The following is a 22,760-nucleotide window of genomic DNA, read 5'->3' on the forward strand; positions in this document are numbered from 1 at the left end:
TTAGCTGCCAGGCTAGGAGCCAGTTTGGTTGCTGCCCTTTGTATTCTCTTAATTTTGCTTATATCTTTCACTCTGTGTGGGGACCATAATACTGAAGCATATTCCTCTTTAATGTACCAGGGTTTTGACGAGTTTTTTCATCATCTCTTCATCCATATAATCATGGAATGCCACTTTCACCTTCTGTAGTCTCTCCCACAATCCTGCTGATATGTCTGTCAGGTGACAGGTTGTCTTTTATCAACACTCAAGTCTTCCTCCTCCTTTGCTTTTGTAATGGGTTAATTTCCCAAGGAATAGTTTAAGGATGGCCTTTTGCCACTATTACTTATTGCTAGTACTTTGTGGTGGGGAAAAAGAATACTGCCAAGTCTTTCCACTTTAGTTGTAAAAGGCGACAAAAAAGGGACGGGGGATGGGATTAGGCATCCTACTACCTGTAGCCCCAAAAGGGGACATTCCTAAAAAAGAAAGTAAAGGCATAAGAGGGTCTGGGAGTTTTCCAACCAGTACCCTAAGGTTTGGGTCTTTTAATGTGCGTGGATGTGGTACAGATGAGAGTAAAAGGGAAGAGATAGGCAGTATGTTTGTGAGAAGAAAGATGGATGTACTGGCTTTGAGTGAAACTAAAATGAAAGGAAAGGGCAACTGTGAGTTTGGGAGTGTAGCTGGGAGGTACTCAGGAGTGAAGAGGGGTCGAGGGAGAGAAGGGGTGGCTATACTAGTAAGTGAAGAGATAAATAAGCGGGTAGTGGGGTGGAAGGAGGTGTCATCAAGGTTGATGTGGATGAAGGTGAAGCTGGGAAAGGAGATGTGGGTTTTTGTAAGTGCGTATGGGCCTGGTAGCGAGAAAAACGTAGAGGAAAGGGAGGCATTTTGGGTATATATAAATGAGTGCATAGAGGGATTAGGGAAAAATGTCAATGTAGTTGTATTGGGAGACCTAAATGCTAGGGTAGGAAATTAACCAATTGACGGAGTGACTGGGAAGTATGGAGTTCGAGACAAAAATCGTAGTGGAGAATTGATGGTGGAGATGTGTCTTGAGAGTTGATGATAGCAAATACAGTGTTTAAGAAGAAAGTCAAGCATAAGTACACATGGGAGAGGGTGGTGGATGGAAGGGTAACAGAGCATTAATGGACTATATAGTGGTGACCAGGAGTATGGTAGGAAGAGTTAAGGATGTACATGTTCTAAGGGGAGAGAGTGGGGGAATATCAGATCATTTCCTGGTGGAAGGTAAATTGAGAGTGGAGAATAGGTGGAGAAAGAGGAAAAGGGCAGAAGGTAGGGAGGTACTTAGAGTGAACTGCTTAAATGAGGAAAAAAAAGGAGAATGAGTATAAGAAGAAGTTGAGAGAGGAGTGAGAGAGAGTAAAGGATAGAGTAGAACTAGGAGTGGAGGAGGAATGGGGATGGTTCAAGGAGGGAGTCATAAGGTGTGCAAAGATGGTGTGTGGAACAAGGAGGGCGGGAGGAAATATAAAGAAGGGTAGAGAGTGGTGGGATGAGGAAGCAAAGAAGGGTGTAGAAGAGAAGCAGGAGGCATTCATAGATTGGCTACAAATTAGGACGAGGGAGTTGTATGAGAGGTACAAAGTAAAGAGAAAGGAAGTTAAGCATAAGATCAAGGAAGCAAAGAGGAGAGCAGATGTGAAATGGGGAAAGAGTATGACAGAAAAAATTGAAAGTAATAAAAAGATGTTTTGGAAGGAAGTTAAAAGAGGAAGAGGAGGTGAATCAAGTAGAGAAGAAAAGGTAAAAGGTGCAGATGGAGAGATGATAATGGAAGAGAAGGCAGTGAGAGGAAGGTGGGCAGAGTATTTTAGGGAGTTGCTAAATGTGAAGGAGGATAGGGAGGGAAAGGTAGTTGCAGTGGGAAGCACTAAGAAAATGAGAGTGATGAGTGAGGAAAATGGAGGAGAAATAGGGAAAGATGAAGTGAAAGCAGCTGTTAAGATGATGAGAGTAGGTAAGGCACCTGGGTTGGATGGATGCCATGCAGAATGTCTGAAGAAAGGAGGTACAGTTATGGTGGACTGGCTGGTGAGGTTATTTAATGTTTGTTTAAGAGAGGGCAGAGTGCCGGAGGACTGGAGGAGTGCCTGTATAATTCCGCTTTACAAAGGAAAGAGGGACAAGTGTGAGTGTAGTAGTTACAGAGGGATCAGCTTGTTGAGTGTAGTTGGGAAGGCTTATGGGAGGGTCTTGATTGAGGGGATTAGGAGAGGAACCGAGGGAGTAATTGGTGAGGAACAGTGTGGTTTTAGGACAGGTAGGGGATGTGTAAATCAGATTTCTGTGGTAAGGCAGATATGTGAGAAAGTTATAGGAAAAGGTAAGGATGTTTTTTTTTGGTTTTTATGGATCTGGAAAAGGCTTACGACAGGGTAGACATTAAGGCACTGTGGGAGGTACTGCAGATATATGGGATAGGAGGAAAGCTGTTAAGAGCAGTCAAGAGTTTTTATGAGAGTAGTAGAGCTTGTGTTAGGATTAGAAATGGAGAATGAATGGTTTGAGGTAAAGGTGAGACTTTGTCAAGGGGTGTGATATGTCTCACTGGCTGTTCAATCTTTACATGGATGGGGTGGTGCGAGAGGTGAATGCAAGGGTAGTGGGTCAGGGGTTGGAGATGATTAAAGAAAATGGAGAAAAGTGGGAGGTGAGCCAGTTGTTGTTTGCTGACGACACTGCCCTTGTAGCAGGATCAGAGGAGGGATTGAGGTAGTTAGTGACAGAGTTTGAGGTGTGTGAAAGAAGGAAGCTGAAGATAAATGTGGGCAAAAGCATGGTGAGGAGATGTACAAGGGGAGAGAGCGACAGTAGGCTGGAAGTGAGCATTAATGGTGAGAAACTGGAGGAAGTGGATAGTTTCAGATACTTGGGTGCGAATGTAACAGGAAAGGGAGGAGTAGGGGTGGAGGTAGAATGTAGATTGAGAGAATCGAGTAAATGCCTTGGTGGATTAAAAAGTGTAATGAGAAATAAGACATCTGGGAATGGATGCTAATAGGAGGTTATATGAAGGAGTGATTGTGCCAACAGCAATGTACAGGGCAGAAACATGGAACATGAGAGAGGAAGAGAGAAGGAGTTTGAATGTGTTTGAGATGAAGTCTGAGAAGTATGATAGGGGTTACTAGGCTAGAGTGAGAAATGAGGTGAGGAGAACAGGGGTGGAAAGGGAGTTGGGAGATAGGGTTGATGAAAGAGTATTAGGATGGTTTGGACACATGGAAAGAATGAGTGAAGAAAGATTAGTAAAAGAAGTGTGGAAGGCGGAGGTGGAAGGAGTGAATATGAGGGGGCGTCCTAGGATGAGATGGATGGATGGGGGTAAAAGGGGCTTTACAAAAGAGAGTAATGTCTGTAGAGGAAGGATGGGAGAGGACAGAATATAGGGGTGAATGGAGAAGGGTTGTGTATAGATGAGGCTGTGATGCATGAGGGGTGAGTGGGTGGGGGATGGGGGGTGAGGAAGTATGAGAAAAAATTTGACGCAGACTGAAGGGATTTCTCCCTGTCTTCTCCTTTCTTACACAAGGGGACGGAGAGGGGGTCGCCGAATTTATGAAGTGGCTTTGATGTGAATGTACTGTGTCTTGCGACACTGCTTCTGACCCATGGCAGTGGATAGGATGCAGGGATGACCCGTCATCCAGGAGGTGCCAAGATAGGAGGGAGGGAGGAGGGTGGAGGGGAGTGGAATATATGAGAAATGAAATGTGTGGGAATAATTTTTATGCCTTTTTCTTTTTGGCTACCACCCCTGTAAGGGGGAAAGTCTTTGGTATATGTATGTACTTTGTATTTTTTTTTCATATGAAACTTAATTTCCCTTTCTTGGCTCCATGCAAACATAGTGTCTAGATCTTTTTGCAATAGTCTTCCATCTTCCACATTTTTTACACTTCTCATGATTTTTGCATCATCTGCAAACATGTTGGCATAGCTTGTTCCTTCCATCATCTTTTCAACTCTGTAAGAATACCTCCATGGTAGAGTATCCAACTTGAGACTTAATCTTCTTTTTCAAATTCATTCCCTGCACTAGATTAATTTTTTCAGTGAACTTACCTTTTTGGGTGACCTTTGAAATATTCCATTATTAGTGTAAGTATAGGAATGAAAGACAACACTTTGTGATGTAAAAAAAATATATATATAAATTTATTTTGATCTTTGTGTCCTATTATGAACAACTTCTAAGACAAAGCCCATTATTTTCCTTCCCTGACTCTCTCCATAAGTCAAAACCAGCAATGTTTTGCCTGTACTGTTATCCTGAATAGCTTTGTTTTCCTTGTCTATTCAATTTGTAATTATTTTCATCTGGCTTTGCATGATAGGCAAACCTAGGAGCCTTACTTCATGTCACTAAGAAAAATTGAAACAATAGGTGGTGTACGAGAAATTATTGAATTGGATGGAAGATTTCTTGAACGGGCAAAAAAATGAGACAAAAACTCAACCTGGGAGGAAATGATAAGTGGAGTTCCACAAGGTTCTGTATTGACTCGAATAATGTTTGCCATTTATATAAATGACATGGATTAAGCTGTGGAATGTTATAAGAATTTCTTTGCAGATGATGCAAAACTACTAAAGAAAGTAGGTACAGTGGAAGACTGTGAATCAATACAAAAAGACCTGGAAATGGGAATGGAATCAAAAGTGGTAAGTGAACTTCAACATCAAGAAATGTAGTATAATGAAGTTTGGAAAAAGTAAAAATAGAATATCAGGGTAGTATAAAATTGGTATAATGGAAGTTAAAAAAGTTAGCTCGGAAAGGGAGCTAGGAGTAATTATCAGCAAAGACATGTCACCAGACAAGCATATCAACAAAATAGTCTGAGAAACCTTCAATTTACTACAATCAATGTAAGTGGCCTTTGACTACTTGCATGAGGAAATGGTAAAGAAAATATTAGTTACACTGAGAAGACCAAGATTGGAGTATGCTGTGACACTGGACACCCAGTACTAAAAAGAATATAAGAAAATTAAAAAGAATTCAAAGAGCAACAACAAAGTTGGCACCAACTCTCTCTAAATTGACATACGAACAAAGATTGTCCAAACTGGAACTACCAACCCTGGAACAAAGAAGAGAAAGGGGAGATCTACTGACCATTTACAGAATTTTGAAAGGGATGGAAGTCCTTGACAGAGATGATTTATTAAAATGGGATAAGAGAAAAACAAGACATGAAAAGAAACTCAAAAAGGATAGTTATAGAAGCAATCTATAAAAGAATAGTTTCCCATACAGTGGTGGATATTTGGAACAAATTGAATGAGGCAACATTGTGTGCAAAAACTAAACAAGAATTTATTAACAAACTTGATTCTGAAAGATACAAAGACGGATAACTACAAATGATTTGTTGACCATTTTCAGAATTATGAAAGGGATGGAAGTTCTCGATAGAGATGACCTATTAAAATGGGACAAGAGGGAAACAAGAGGACACAAAAAGAAACTAAAGAAAGACAGTTACAGAAGAGACCTGAAAAAGAATAGTTTCCCACACAGAGTGATCGATGTCTGGAACAAATTGAACAGTGAAACAGTGAATGCCAGAACTAAACATGATTTCAAGAAAAAACTGGACATGGAGAGATACGAAAACGGGTCACAATGAGCATAGCTCCCGTCCCGTAAAATACAACTAGGTAAATACAAGCATAGCTCCCTTCCTGTATAATACAACTAGGCAAAATACAAAAATCTGACAAGAGATGGGACACAACTGCACTCTGTTGCTGGCAGTTACTAGTAGTTGTTCAGTAAAATTCCAAAAGTACAGTATGGCCCCTGCAGCTTCGAATTTTGGACTATCTTGAAGTTCTAGTAACACTGGCAAGTCCATTGGAAAGTACTTCTCTCTCAAAATTCACATTGATGCATGTATGCTTGATTACCCAGCTGTGTATGTTGGACTTTGTCCATGCTCTTTTCTTTTTATCAGATTTTTTTTATTTCTTTTATCAACAATGATGGCAGTGGGTTCTAGGAACCAACAAAATAAATCACCAAGTAGTACTTCACTTTCCTTTATTCTTCTAGTAAGTAATCAGATGTTAACCAGATTTAGGGGGTGACAGTCTTAGACCTAACTACTGTATAAGGGTGACATACAAGGTTGGACAAGGTTAATGCTGGTCTAGAGGAAAATCTGGAAGGAAGCTCTGGAGGAAGTCCTAGACCTCACAGGATTAAAATCCCTTTGGTTGTGTTTTCTGTCAAAATGCTCAAAGGTGACAGCAATGGTGTTCATACTATTTATTTTCATTTCTACAACTTCAGTCATGTAGGGAAATATACAATTGTAAGGAGAATAAAATTCTTACATAACCTTCTCTGAAATTAGTTAACCTAGGGTTTTGAACCTAATTTGGATATGTTTAATTTCTCTTGAGGAAGAAGAAGAAGAAGAAAAAAAAGTATTGATCATACATACTGTATAAACTAAGATGCTGTGGTCAGTTGAGCAACTAGCTACATAACACAATCACAATTACTACTCATGGTAATTGTATTATTAAAATTATTTACTTTATTGAGGAAAAGAGGGTGGTGTCATCATATACATACTAGGATACATGGAGACTAAAGGGCATGCAAGTTGTTGCATAGAATGGTCAAAAGGGTACACACCACAAGGTACATGTGGTGTAGAGGGTGGTAGATACATAAGCGGATTTTGTTTAGGGGCAAAATTTGACCAGTCTTGAATATGTGGTCTAGTGTTTCCAAATGAAAAAGTATTGGGAGGTTTTATGGAATGGGTTGGATCAACAGCATATTGTTGTGTATAAATAGGAGGCAAATTACCCCTGGGCCATTGCCACCATTGAGGTATAACAGATGGAGCATATGTCACTTGTGAGTGGTTCATGCCATACAAGTTATTTGAACTACCACTAGTTTGTATGGGTCTTGTGACACCAGAACCTTGCTGACCATATGAATGTGTATTGAATGTTCCCACAATATTCTTGTTAATCCTATTGGCTTTGAAATTTTCATCAGGTTCTTTCATAAAATCTTTCTTGGTAATACAATACTTTGGGTTATCAAAAATTTTACTTGAGTAAATTTCATTTTGATTCATTGTTTTATAATTTTCATTTGTAACTTGTAAACCCTCCAAAGGATCACAAGTCTTATCAATTGCAGTATCACATTCTTGAGGCAGTATGGACTGATGTCTTTTCCAGTGTACTCTTGATACAGTTAGTTTCATTTTCTGATGTAAATATTTCAAATAACTATCCACCCATGATTTGCATGTGTGTACACTATTTTCAGAATCTTCAGAATAATTTTCTCTCTTTTTTGATTTATTTGTAAATGCCTTAGATCCATTTACATTTTCAAATAAAGCATGATCAATTTGTGAAGCACAATTTTCAGAGAGATCATACTGAACAGGCTTCTGAAAGAAATTTTCTCTCTGATCAATGTCTAGAGACAGGTCTAACTTCTTCATACATGTCTTAGATCTATTTATGTTTTCATTTAAAGCACAATTAATTTCTGAAATAGAATTCTCAGCTAGTTCACAATTAACAGGCTTCTGACAATTATATAAACTTGCAGAATGTCCAATAAGGCTCTCATTTCCATCCTCATGTGATGCACCTACTTCAATTTTTGAGGCTTGCTCTTCAGCTTGACTTGATTTCTCAGAGTGTTTTGAATCAAATTTGCCTCCTTGTATGGTAACAATGGTAGCAGCTTTTTCATTATTCTTGAGTAAAGATTCAGCCTTTTTTGTAACAATCCATTGATCTTTACCACCCATAAATTCTTCTTCTCCACATTTATGGGACTTTTGATGTCTATCCAGATGCTCTTCACTTGATGTTTGTGAAGGATATCCTAATGTATAGCCATAGTGATTGGACTTCTCAAGCTGTCCATCCTTGTGAGATTCACTTGAGGTTAGTGAAAATTCTGAGGCACGGTTAGGACAATGACCAAAATTTTCATTTTCTATATCAATCAACTTTGACAAACACTTTCTGGGACCATACGATGACATGGAGTTAGTGTGTTGTCCTGGGCTGGTAACTCTCTGATTTGATAAACTTTCTACAAAACTGGTGTCAAGTTCATTCAAATTCTGGGAAAGATTTTCTTGAGTTTTTAAGTTGTATATTACAGAAGCTTCATTTTGGACACGCTCTTCATAAATTTTGGTACATTTATGACTAAAATCACCTTCCTTGGTATAACCATTTACCTCTTTAATTGGTATTTCGTAAGACAAACTACAAAACTTGTTTGTTTCTATGCTAGTGTTTATAGTTTTGGTTTCAAAATCATTGGTACTTGATCTTACTTTCGACTCTTCAGTACACCTAGGTTCTGCAGTGGAAACTATGAGATCCAGCTCTTTCTGATTATCTGATGCCATGTTTGATTTTATTAAAGACTTGTTTCTTTGGCTGAATGGTGTATAATGAGGATCAGAAATTATTACATGGTGTGGCAGGTTATTTTCAATACAGCCAAGTTCACTGGAATGTGATCCATTAATCATAATTTTACAGTTAATTAAATTTTTAGGACTGGATTCTTTAATGGTGGAGACATTGCTTGATCCCCTAGTTTCTGAATAATCTATTTCTATTGTGTCTGCTGTTACTTTGCATGACTGTTCAATGTCTACTTTATCTTCAGACTGTTTGCCACATGAAAAATGATCAACATATTCTTTCAAAGGCATAGATTTTGACTGATGCTCCACAGCTGAGTTGGAACCTTTATCTGAAAGATGAATTTGTGGCTTTGATTTTATTTCATGAACGCTACAAGGCACAACCTGTTGGTTTGTTGTTCTTTCTTTCTGGATATACTGCTCTTGTTGCAAACCATTTTCTGATATTTTTTTGGATACCAGCCATGATGAAAGACATTCATCTTTACCAGTATGTTCCACATCTGTCTTGAAGTCTGATTCTTGATCAGACATCAGTCTTTTCAACTCTTCACCTATTTCCTTGCTAATAACTTTCTCTGAATTCTTGATGCTACATGTGGTGTCCCTTATGTCACACACACTTTTTACATTGAGTTCTATCTCACCCTGACCAGATATTAAGGGTAAAGAATATTCTTCCTCATTGATCTTCACTAGTTCCTCCACTAAACATTCTTTATTTTGGTTTGGTACCATGCAATGTATCATGTCTTGGTTTGTTTCTTGATGACTGAAAACATCCTCACCACCAGTGTTCCAGTTCTCCACTTGTATTTTTGTTCCAGGCAGGCCATTCACTTGGAAAGACTTGCTATTTGCACTAGATATCACAGAGTTATTTGAAATAAATTCCTTATGATTTCTGTATAAATGCTCCTCTTGGGTTGGGCCAGACAACAGAACATTTTCAGACTGTACCTTAAAACACTGACTGGGTTTCTGCTTTAAATCATAACCAGACAGCACTTCTGCATAAGAACCTGGCGACTTTATTTCTCTGGAAAAAAATATATATATGTTAATTTCTACTTTAAATCACTGAATACATTAAATTTAAAAGTTGTTCAGTTTCAAAAAACAATCCTCTTACAGCTAGGTCACCTTTACTATATCTTTCAACTAAAGTAATTTGCAAAGTCTTGTCTAACCTGAGTTGGTCTTCTTGCCAGAAATCCACTGAAATTCCCTCAGTACTTCCAACAATATCTATGTGAGTCTGTTTTGGAGATGATAACACAGGCCTACTACCTTCTTTTTCACACCTTAAAAGTTTCAGCTTGCTCCATTCCACACCAGACAACGTACTTATCCTTTCTTGTGAAGACACTCTGTCAAACAACAAAGAAAAATAAAATATAAAATCAAGTGTTTTATTTTTTCTGTTGCACACATTACTACTGGAACACTTTAGAATATTTACCCTGTTAAAGAATGTTTGGGAGAAAAAGTTTCATTAACAAGACATTTGCTATTCAACAATTCTTCATGTTCTGCTGAAGAAGACAATTTCTCAGGTGTCTGACTCTCTAACATCTGGTCAGTAACCTTTGGGGTGCTGGTGATGTTTCCATTCTTCTCTACCATATGCCAACTTGAAAATTCACTACATGTTTGGGGCTGGCTGTGCTCCAGAAGTTCATATGCATCTCTCAATTTATTTTGGAGAACTTTAATGACCTCCTTCTGCTGGGTATATGATAATGATTCACTCACAGGAATGTTGTTGACATAATCAAATGAATTCAAAGAAAGGCTTGCATTACTTTTAGTAGAAAGGCAATTTTCCGAGGCCACCTTACTATTTGAAGGGTCCTCTACTACATTTTCATGGAATGATAATGACCTATCATAAAAACACTGAGATATACTACAGTTATTACTGTCATCTTTATATTCTGTCACTTTCTTTTGGCAGTGAGAAATACATGAGCTGTCATCATTATATTTTGCCAGTTTTCTTTTAACCAATATATCAGCAATGTTGATGTCCCCATCATTTTCTGTATTCCACAGGGAAACAAACAGGACACAATTCTGAAAAACAAAGTAGATGAATATATAGTTTGATCTGACAATATGTGAACTGTCTATAATTGTGTAATCATAACAATTGTCTATACTTATTTGAGTGTTACATGACTGAATTAAAGCTTAATACCTCATCATCTACTACCCCCTGCCCCACCCCCCAAGTTAAATTCAAAGAGTAATGGGTTCTTAATTTTACATGAGTGTAACAAGTTCCTTTGCACTTTCACATGACAAAGGCCTGGAATGAAGCTGAATACCACAAAAAGTTGTTTGATGTCTTTCTTTTTACAGTTGCAATTGAGTCCTTGTGGGAAACCTTTAACTGCCAAAGGGTGAAATGGAAAGAACATACATACATATACCAAAGGCTTTTTTCCCCATTACACGGGGGGTAGCAAAAAAGAAAAAGGCATAGAAACCACTCTCACCCATTCCATCCCCTACATACTCCACTCCCCTCCACCCTCCTCCCTCTCTCCCATCTTGGCACCTCCTGGTTTGGGTCATCCCTACATCCTGTCTACTGCCCTGGGTCAGAAGCAGTGTCGCAAGACACAGCAAATCCACAGTAAGGTCGTTTAATTAATTCGGCGACCACCGCTCTCCATCCCCTCATGCAGAAAAGGAGAAGACGGGGAGAAATCCTTTCGGGCTGCATCAAATTATTTCTCATATACACTTCCTCACCCCCCCATCCCCCACCCACTCCTCATGCATCACAGCATCATCTATACACAACCCTTCTCCATTCACCCCTATCTTCTGTCCTCTCCTATCCTTCCTCAACAAACATTCCTCTCTTTCGTAATGCCCCTTTTACCCCATCCATCCATCTCATCCTAGGACGCCCCCTCATATTCACTCCTTCCACCTCTGCCTTCCATACCTCTTTTACTAATCTTTCTTCACTCATTCTTTCCATGTGTCCAAACCATCCTAATACTCTTTCATCAACCCTATCTCAACTCCCTTTCCACCCCTGTTCTCCTACTCACCTCCTCATTTCTCACTCTACCTAGCCTAGTAATCCCTATCATACTTCTCAGACATTTCATCTCAAACACATTCAAACTCCTTCTCTCTTCCTCTCTTATGTTCCACATTTCTGCCCCGTACAGTGCTGTCGGCACAATCACTCCTTCATCGAAGCAACACCGCTCGTCGTCGCTGTCGTCGCGCGGCCAAGAAGAAGAGGATTTACGACGAAAAAGGAAAACCTGGTTTGTACTGTAGGGGTGGGGAGTGAACGTGAGTGCCCGAAATGGTATCTATGCAGTGCTAGTTAATTGTGTTAACTCGAAATTAGCAAAAATGAATGAAAACGACTCGAAAGCCAGTTGCGAATCAGAGCCATCTGGAGGCAATCCACTGAACCGCGATGTAAACAATAAACAAAGCACCACGTGTTATGACAACGATTTCTTAGGGTTTGGTAAGTACGAAAGAAAGAACTTAAGTAGATTATTAGAGATAGAGAGAGAGATGAGCAAAAATAGGACTCGGTGGGAAAATGAAATCATGGACTTAAGAAAAGAGGTCATTGGTTTAATTGATTGTTTATCTAAGACTAACCATGAAATTTCGGACCTGAAAAAAGCTAACTTGGATCTTGCAAACGAAATTAAAGAAATGAAAAGAGACATAAATGAACTGAAGAATGATAATGAAAAGAAGAAAACTAATGATAATAATAGCGAAAATCTAAAGCAGGAAGTGAACAACAAATTCCAAGAATTGACACAAAAGATCGAAGAAAACTTAGGTGGGGACAGTATCCAGGAAATTAAGAAGTGGAAAGAAAATATTGAAAATAAAGAAATTGCTTTCAAAGAAATAGTCAAGCAGCAAATGCAAGATAATGCAAAAGACACAATCATTCAAGTGATTAACAAAAAAGCAAATTGGGTCAGGGACACAGTAGATAGGAAGAAATGTAGTGGTTTATGGGCTTAAAGAAAAACAAGGATTGGCGAGGTACATGAGAGAAAAAGAAGAAAAAGAGACAGCAGTAGAAATCCTTAATGAAATTCAGGGGGGAGATAGTGATTCAGGCACAGACTTAGAAGAGACTTACAGAATTGGTCGCTATACTAAGGATAGGAATCGACCTCTAAAGATAAAACTAAGGTCACAAGTGGTAGTAGAAGACATATTTGAAAAAGTAGGTAACTTGGCAAAGAGTGAAAAATACAATAAGATATGGATAAAAAGAGAAATGAGTACTGAGGAATTAGAAAAAGAAAGGGCGCTAAGAGAAGAAGCAAAGGAAAAAAACTTGAAAAGATCGGAGACAGAATGCAAAGAATTCCAGTGGAGAGTAATAGACTTGAGATTAAGACAATGGCGCTTCAAAACGAACAAAACAAGGGAAGAAGAAACCAGGGAGAAGGAAGAAAATTAAAAGTGGCCTATACCAACATTGACGGACTAATTTCGGGACTGAACGAACTCAATGATTATCTGTTAGAAGCAAAACCAGACATAATGGGAATTGTAGAGACTAAACTAAGAGGTGAAATACCATCCACTGTTATCGGACAAGGTTTATACAACTACTGGATAAAAAACAGGGACAAGAAACAGGGAGGGGGAATCATGTTCTTGGCCAAGAAAGACCTAAAGGTGACAAAAATTGCAGAGGGCAAAGGTAATGCTGAATTGATCATGATAAAAGTCGAAGGCAAGAATATGAAAAGTAGAAAGTTTGTGGTGACTTATGTGCCTCCAAAAACAAGCGCTTGGAAAGAAATTGAACATAAAAAAATGCTAGATGACACAAGAAAATCACTCAATGAGATACTAATGGGTAAGGGTAATCTGGTAGTTATGGGGGACTTCAATTGCAAAGAAATTTGTTGGGACAGCATGACAGTGCAAGGAGGAGATGACTCGTGGGGCAATGTACTGCTAGATATGACCATGGAGTACACAATGACCCAATGGGTCCATGAAAACACAAGGTACAGAAATAATGAAGAGCCATCGAAACTAGATCTAATATTTACAACAGAGCCTGAAATAGTGCATAAAGTCCAGTATGAGACACCAATTGGAAAGAGTGACCATGTACTCATCGAAACTATACTAAAGGAAGAAATAGACATAGAGAGGAACGAAAAGCATAGGAAAGGAAGACTGAGGTACAACAAAACAGACTTTACAAAACTAAAGACATTCTTCCGGAATGCAAACTGGGAAATATTTTACAGGGAAGAAACAGCAGTGGAAGAGAAATGGAATATATTGATGGAAAACTACAATGAAGGGGTAAACAGGCATGTACCAAGACAAAAGCGAGAGAGAGAGAGTACATTAAATGTTGGTTCAACAAAAGATGCAGTGAGGCAAAAGACAGAAGGGACAAAGCTTGGAAAAAGTGGAGAAAAGACAAAAAACAAAGCAAATGGCAAATTTATGTTAACTATAGAAATGAGTATGTTAATGTGAGAAGAGAGGAGAAAAGGAACCATGAGAAGGATATTATAGACAAATGCAAAGAGCAACCCAAACTATTCTATCGGTATGTGAATGGTAAACTTAAAAACAAACAGGAATTGGTGAAACTATGCCAAGGAAACATAGAATACACAGAAGATTTAGAGATGGCCGAAGTCATGAACAATCACTTTAAATCTGTTTTCACCAGAGAGAAAATACCGAATTGTGACATAGACAAAAACAAGAAATCTCCCCTCATGAATGAGTTTACAGCATCACTAAAGGAAATATCAGAACATTTATCAAGGCTGGATGTCAGAAAATCACATGGCCCGGACGGTATTGCAAATTGGATTCTAAAGGAGTGCAAAGAAGAACTAACAGACAAAATACACATCTTAATAAACAGCTCACTCAAAGAAGGAAAGATACCCGAGGACTGGAAAAACGCTAACATTGTACCAATACACAAAGGAGGAAACAAAGAAGAACCCACCAACTATAGGCCAGTATCACTAACAAGCACCATTGCCAAAATTTGTGAGAAAATAATCAAGAATAGATGGGTAAAACATCTGGAAGACAATGACATATTAAACCCAAGACAATTCGGATTCAGACAAGGAAGATCATGCTCCACAAACTTAATATGCTTTTACTCAAGACTAATAGACATAGTGCAAGAAAGAAATGGATGGGCTGATTGTGCATTCCTAGACTTGCAAAAAGCCTTTGACAAAGTACCACACAGAAAACTACTAAAAAAACTGGAACACATAGGAGGAATACAGGGAAACCTACTAAAATGGATAGAGGACTTTCTGACTGGTAGAAAGATGAGAGTAGTGCTCAGAGAAAAATATTCAGACTGGAAAGAGGTGATCAGTGGAGTACCGCAAGGATCTGTGCTGGCACCAATAATGTTTGCTATCTATATGAATGACATGGATGAGGACGTGAACTGCTACATGAGCTTCTTTGCCGATGACGCCAAACTGCTAAGGAAAATAGAAACTGATGAGGACTGTGAAGCACTGCAAGAAGACCTAAATAGGGTATGGAACTGGAGTCAAAAATGGGAAGTGGACTTTAATACTAAGAAGTGTAGCATAATGGAGTTTGGAAAAAGCAAAAACAGAATATCAGGAAAATATACAATTGGAACCAAAGAAGTAAAGAAAGTAGGATCCGAAAAAGATTTGGGAGTAATTATCACGAACGACTTGTCCTATGATATACAGATTAACAAAATTGTCGGGGAGACTTACAACTTGCTAAGATCAATAAAAGTGGCGTTTACATACTTGGACGAAGACATGATGAAAAAAATAATGGTTACATTGATAAGGCCTAGATTAGAGTATGCAGCGACATTGTGGTCCCCCAGTACCAAAAAGAATATAAAGAAAATAGAAAGAATCCAAAGAGCAGCTACAAAAATGGCACCTGCACTTGCAAACCTATCATACGAAGAGAGATTGGCTAAACTGGAGTTACCGACACTGGAGCAAAGAAGAGAGAGAGGTGACCTATTGACCATCTACAGAATCATGAAAGGCACAGAGGTACTCGATAGTGAGAACTTACTTAACTGGGACAAAAGAAACACAAGAGGACATGGAAAGAAAATAAAAAAACATAGCTATAGAAGAGAACTGAAGAAAAACAGTTTTCCTCATAGAGTTTTGGACACTTGGAACAAACTGGACAATGAAATAGTATGCGCAAAAACCATTCATGAGTTTAAAAACAAACTAGACACTGCAAGATACAAAGGCGGGACAACACGAGCATAGCTCCCCTTCCCGCAAAATACAACTAGGTAAATACAACTAGGTAAATAAATATAACCTCCTCTTAGCATCCATTCCCAGATGTCTATTTCTCATTACACTTTTTAGTCCACCAAGGCATTTACTCGCTTCTCTCAATCTACATTTAGTCCAGGAGCATTAGCTCAAATATGGCTTCAAACCAGAACAAATTAGTAACAAGACCTTCCCTAATAACATACTAAAAGTCCCTAACAATTTTCCTCGAGGGTTTTGAGAAATTCAAGATGGCGTCCAAAATGGCCATCGATATCATATTTTGTTATATCTCAGGTCTCAATCAAGATAGAAACACAAATGAAGTATGAAAATATAAGTTTTCAGACCCAAGGAATTAATTTATGTCAGTGTATGTGTGATGAATTGAGCCTGTGTCATGTTTTTGAGTTACAAGTACATTCACAGATGTTGTAACAAGTAATTCTGAAATGCCACAAAGTTTTTAGTGATACATGTAAAACCATGATTATCAATTGATGAAAGTATTAGCCTGATTCATATGTTGTATGTGATGTTAAATTTTGTTTGTTTTTTAGAGTTCAAGATGGATTCATGCATTATTTGCAATGAATTATGCACCAAGGATTATGTACAAGTAGGAGCCAAGGGAAGGACAACCTTAGTAGCAGCAAGCCTGGAGAGGAAGTATGGACTTCATGAAACATTGGAGATACAGAACCCACTGACACTTCACATCGCCTGCAGGAAGGCCTATACCCGGTAGTCCTCCATCAGGTCCGCAAAGAGGAAGTCAGAGGAACCTGTACTACAAGAGGAGGTTCAGCCACCCACCCCAAGATCAAAAGCTCCATAGTCTGACATCACCACACACTGCTTGTTCTGCTTTGAAGTACTGCCAACTAGTAGCAGACTTACTACAAAACGGAAGAAGATGACCAGTAATGTGGAGACAATGCCCTTCAAACAGAACATCTTAGACAGGGCAAAAGAGAGGAATGATGAATGGGGAGAAATGGTTGCCAAAAGAATGATTGAGGCATCCTCTGACTTGGTTGCTGCTGAAGCCAAATATCACCGTAACTGTGCCCAAGATTTTCACAGCAAATCTGAAACACAGAAATCAGTTGGCAAGCCACCTGATGTTCTGAGGCAATCTGCCTTCAATGAACTTTGTGCCTATCTGGATGAAAATGATGAATGTTAGTATGCTGTGTCTGACCTCATGGAGATGATGGAGACATTCTTGCATGGTGAGGAGGGCTACTCCATGAAGTAGTTGAAACAGAAGCTGAAGGAAAGATATCAAGATGACATAACCATTACAAGCCTCCCTGGAAAGTCGAGCATTGTTAGCTTCAGAGATTCAGCTCACCGCATTCTTCGAGAAAAGTGGATGGCAGACAGCAGCAGACAAAACAGAGGAGAGTGAAAACATAATTGAAATGACTGTGTCAATTATTCGTGATGACATTTGATTGTCTGTATTTGACCTCAGTGAATATCACAGTTTGGAAGGTACTGAAAATGGGTTGTCTATGATTCCTGGGTCTCTGAACCTCTTTCTGCACAAATTGTTGAACCCAAAGGGCAAAACACAGGTGTACTGAACAGGCGATATAATGCCATAGCCCATTCTGTTATTTCTGCCTGCAGTGTATCGGCAAGGGAAGCGCAAGGCATTCAACCTGGTTCTCAACAAGAAGGAGTATGATCAGCTCAAGACATTCTCTAATACTGGAAGCACTCACCAACAAGTGCAAGAAGCAGGTGAAAGCTTCCTCCTGAAGTTGTATGGTACACCTCATGGTGTGTCACTGGACGAGTTCTGCTACACTGCCTACAAATAGGCAATCAGCAGAACATCTCTGTCCTCATCCTTCCAACTTGCAAGTTTACCTCCGACAAGTGCTGCAGCCAAACAGTATTCCTTCAGAACTTATCACACTGTTCAGGAATGGATGGGCAGGCCCTTGCACCCAACAGCCTGGGGATCGAAGCTGGAGGATATCCTAATTCCAGTTGAAACTGACCACCCCATTGCCCCCGACTGTCTGCTCAACATGATCTCATGTGGCTACAAAGCAGATAGCTGTGAAGCATCATGTGGCTGCAGGAAGATGGGGGTACACTGCTCTGCCATGTGTACAAAGTAGAGTGGTCAAACCTGCAACAATGCAGCACAAATGCCATCCTTCATTGATAATGATGAAGAGACTGAAGCACCAAGACCAGTTTCTCCTGAAACTGATGACGAAGATGATGCCTAAGACCATCGTCAAATTTGATTTGATTTATTGATTGATTAAAATTCTATAATTAGGACTACAGCTAAGCATTTTTGTCTGTAGTTAAGGTAATAGTTAAGTGTTGTTTCTTGCTACTGGCATGACTTTTATTGTATAATGTGTGCATGTTCAGGTTCATAAAAGTATTTTGTTTTTGTTTTGCTAATTATTCCATTTAAAATTCTGATAATCCAAAAATTAGTTAGAGAATTGAACTCCTTGCCCCAAAAAACATATCTATTGACTTATTGTTTGACTTTCTTGATGTTTGGGGCTTGAAATATGACAAAATCTAAAATTGGCTGCCATTTTGGACGCAATCTTGAATTTCTCAAAACCCTCGCAAGGGGTTCTTGGGGACTTTTAGTATGTTATCAGGAAAGGTCTTCTGAGTACTTCCTGAAAATTTCAGCTTGTTACTAATTTGTTCCGGTTGAAAAGCTAATACTCCTGGACTAATTCTACCTCCACCCCCACTCTTCCCTTTCCTGCCACATTCACACCCAAGTATCTAAAACTATCCACTTCCTCCAGTCTCTCTCCCTTAATGCTCACTTCCAGCCTGCTGTCACTCTCTCCCCTTGTACATCTATCACCTTACTTTTGTCCACATTTATCTTCAGCTTCCTTCTTTCACACACCTTCTCAAACTCTGTCACTAACTTCCTCAATACCTCCTCTGATCCTGCTATAAGCACAGTGTCGTCAGCAAACAACAACTGGCTTATTTCCCATTTTTCTCCATTTTCTTTAACCATCTCCAGCCCCTGACCCACTACCCTCGCATTCACCTCTTGCACCACCCCATCCATGTATAGATTGAACAGCCAGGGCGACATGACACATCCCTGATGAAGTCCCACCTTTACCTCAAACCATTCACTCTCTCCATTTCTAATCCTAACACAAGCTCTACTACTCTCATAAAAACTCTTGACTGCTCTTAACAGCTTTCCTCCTATCTCATATATCTGCAGTACCTCCCACAGTGCCTTATTGTCAACCCTGTTGTAAGCCTTTTCCAAATCCATTAAAGCCCAAAAACCATCTTTACCTTTTCCTATAGCTTTCTCACATGTCTTACCACAAAAATCTGACCTATATAACCCCTACCTGTCCTAAAACCACACTGTTCCTCACCAATTACTCCCTCTGTTCCTCTCCTAATCCTCTCAATCAAGACCCTCCCATAAGCCTTCCCAACTACACTCAACAAGCTGATTCCTCTGAAACTACTACACTCACACTTGTCCCCCTTTCCCTTGTAAAGTGGAATGATACAGGCACTCTTCCAGTCCTCTGGCACTCTACCCTCTCTTAAACAAACATTAAATAACCTCACCAGCCAGTCCACCATAACTGTACCTCCTTTCTTCAGACATTCTGCATGGCATCCATCCAACTCAGGTGCCTTACCTGCTCTCATCCTCTTAACAGCTGCTTTCACTTCATCTTTCCCTATTTCTCCTCCATTTTCCTCACTCATCACTCTCATTTCCTCCTTTATATATTGGTACAATATTGGCATTTTTCCAGTCTTTTGGTGTTTTTCCTTCTTTAAGTGTATATTCACCTCGGATCTGCTGCAGTCTCTGTCGAGACAGCCAGACACCACCCTACGGCAGTGAGCTCAGAGCTCCTTATTAGCCGATCTCTGGGTAGGTCTGAGACCACTCACACACCACACACCGGGACAGCAAGGTCACAACTCCTTGACTAACGTCCCGTACCTACTCGCTGCTAGGTGAACAGGGGCTACACGTGAAAGGAGACAAACCCAACTTATCTCCGCCCGACCGGGGAATCGAACCCCGGTTCTCTGACTTGTGAGGCCAGTGCTTTACCTTATTATGTTATAATTTGTCCATTAGTTCTTTGCATTCTTTTAGTATCCAGTTTGCAATTCCGTCTGGGACGTGAGATGTGAGATGTATTTACATAGTTGTATTTCACAGGCCTGGAGCTATGCTCGTTATGACCCGTTTTTGTATCTCTCTACATCTATTTTGCTTTTGAATTCGTGCATATTTCTGGCATTAACTGTTTCACTGTTCAATTTGTTCCAGACGTCAATCACTGTGTGTAGGAAGCTGTTCTTTTTCAGGTCTCTTCTATAGCTGTCTTTCTTTAGTTTCTTTGCGTGTCCTCTTGTTTCTCTTTTGTCCCCTTTTAATAGGTCATCCCTATGAAGAACTTCCATTCCTTTCATAATTCTAAAGATGGTCAACAAATCGCCTCTCTCCCTTCTCTGTTCTAGTGTTTTCAGTTGTAATTTCTCCAATCTTTGTTCATATGTTAAATTTGATAGTGTAGTGCCATCTTAGTCACCGCTCTCTGGATTCTTTCTAATTTTTTTTTATGTTTTTCTTTGTGATAGGTGCCCACAATGATGCAGCATATTCTAGTTTCAGTCTTACTAATGCAACAATTAGTTTCTTAACCATCTCTTCATCCATGTGTCAAACCTTTTGAGCTTTAACTTGAGTGGTTTATGGGATGCAAGAGAGAGGGGTGGGTATACTCAACCTAGAAAAGGCATCTGATAAAGTACCTCACAACTGACTTGTGTGGAAATTGCATCATGTTGGAGTACTGAGAGGCAAACTACTAGAATGGATGAAAGATTTTTTGAAGGAAAGATACATGAGGACAGTAGTAAAGGATGTTACGATGGAAAACAGTAACAAGTGGAGTACCACAAGGTTCAGTGCTTGCACCAATAATGTTCCTTGTCATCAATGACATGATGGAACAAGCTATGCCAACATGTTTGCAGATGATGCAAAAATCATTCAACTGGTGTGATGAAAGTCTTCAGATGAAATATAGAAATGAAAATATTATTAACTGCAGAGAGAGAATGGTAAAAAGACTAAAAAAAAAAATTACTATGAGCTTTAGTCATCAAATACCATAGGAGTCTGTAAATTCATCTATATATATTAACAGTGTACCAGAAGTTACAAAATAATACGTAGTATTTACTTAAAAAGCATGAAATGAGGAAAAGCATTTGGGGAAGATGGCAAATCAATATATCTTATGAAATACACAAGGAAAGAAGTTCATTGTAAATTGGCTCAGATATATGTTTAGTGTTTACATCAAGACTTTGGATCCCTGGATACTGGTGCAATGCTTACAGTGATTCTACTTCACAAAAAATGGAGACAAGAAAGACATTAATAACTACCAGCTGATTAGTTTATAAAATGTATATAAAGTATTTTCCAAGATCTTTACAAATTAGTTTTTCATGGAAACCAAGAGAATGGCAGGCTTTAGAAGCAAATATTCTAGACCATTTGCACACAATGAATCAATTAATCAAGAAAATGAAAGAATATACCTCTTTATTCATAAAGAGGAAATCTTTATCTATAAAGAAGAAATTGATAAACTTATAAATACCTTTTTATTTAACTTTTGTAGATTATGAGAAGACCTTCAACTCTGTAGAACAAATAGCAATACTACTCACTATGAAAGCAGGGTAGAAATGAACACATTGTAAGAGTTCTAAAAAATATTTATGAACAAGATACCTTTGTAACTCCAACTACTTAAAGAAACAGAAAACATAAAGGTCAAGAAAAAAGTACCACAAGGCAATACATTTTCATCCTACTATTTACTGCATGTCTGGAGGAGATTTTCAGAAGGTTGAGTTGGGAGGAGAAAGGTATGAAGATTATTGGCAAAAATCTAATCACTTACCCTCTTCAATATGAGTCAAATTCTTGAGCACAGCATCGGGTGCCTACAATGACTCGATGAAGAATTACAATAATTGCATTATAAAATATAAAGTCACTGTTGATTTTCTCACTCTGAGTAATAATAAACACTGAAAATGCAATCAAGCCATTTCACAGAATTTGGGTCACTCGGCTACAACTACAAAATAAATATAATCAGGACACCAACGCCAGCATCCTCATATACCCAATCACTCCTCATGATGCCTACATAGGCATCATCTTAGACAAGAGGTTAAGATTTGTGGATGACATTCTTATTTTAGAAAGATCACAAGACTTGCAATATATGCAGAGTGATTTTAAAAAGGAAAGTCTCAAAGTAGGTTAACAGATGAATTAGAGCGAAATAAAAGAAAAGAAAAAAAAAAAAAAAGTTCAAAGTAGAGACATTGTAAGACTTATAGCTCACTTACCTAATTTCTGTGATTTTCTGGGTCTTCGATTGTCTCTGTTTCACTTTTCAATCCCGACACACTTCTCTCACTCTACAATCTACCTTACCTAAAACCACTAGCTCTGCTAATTTTAATCCTATCGAGGTTACACTTGTACCTTTATGTTCCATATACACACTGGCATGCACACACCCTTGTGTGCCCTTCGCCCTCCTTCCTACACTGTGACCTTTGACTCCGTGCTGGGAGTGCCAACTGTGCATCCCTATCTGCACCATATTGCCCCCCCCCCTGATCTCAAGATCAATCTATTCTTAATCTCCTCCACTTCCTACTTCATAGTCCTGCAGCCATCTTGGAGGATGTCTGTTGTGCTGCGGTTGTTGGGCGTCATTCCCCCCATTCACTACTGTGTTGTGACTCTCTTCCTCATTTACTCTGTCACTCACCACACGACAAAGAGCCAAGATATCTTGTGGCACTCCCTCAACAGATATGTTGTTCCACAAATTTACCTCCGTTATGATCCCCCCTCGTCCACTGTGACATGCACTTA

At 39.0% G+C, this 22,760-nt stretch overlaps 1 protein-coding gene across 1 annotated transcript in view; it reads right to left on the minus strand.

Annotated features, from left to right (window-relative positions):
• Nucleotides 1-5,990: 5,990 nt before the first annotated feature.
• LOC143033426 (uncharacterized) overlaps nucleotides 5,991-22,760 on the minus strand; it is a 161,401-nt gene continuing 144,631 nt past the window's right edge. Inside the window, exons 10-12 of the mRNA XM_076198852.1 lie at nucleotides 9,922-10,535; nucleotides 9,650-9,829; nucleotides 5,991-9,498 (exon numbers count right to left, since the gene is read on the minus strand). Coding sequence (XP_076054967.1) covers nucleotides 6,570-9,498; nucleotides 9,650-9,829; nucleotides 9,922-10,535 — 3,723 coding nt within the window. The 3' untranslated portion in view covers nucleotides 5,991-6,569. The remainder of the gene's footprint in view (nucleotides 9,499-9,649; nucleotides 9,830-9,921; nucleotides 10,536-22,760) is intronic.

Source organism: Oratosquilla oratoria, chromosome 15, assembly GCF_046742065.1.
Source record: "Oratosquilla oratoria isolate Oo_2021 chromosome 15, ASM4674206v1, whole genome shotgun sequence".
Taxonomy (NCBI): Eukaryota; Metazoa; Arthropoda; class Malacostraca; order Stomatopoda; family Squillidae; genus Oratosquilla; species Oratosquilla oratoria.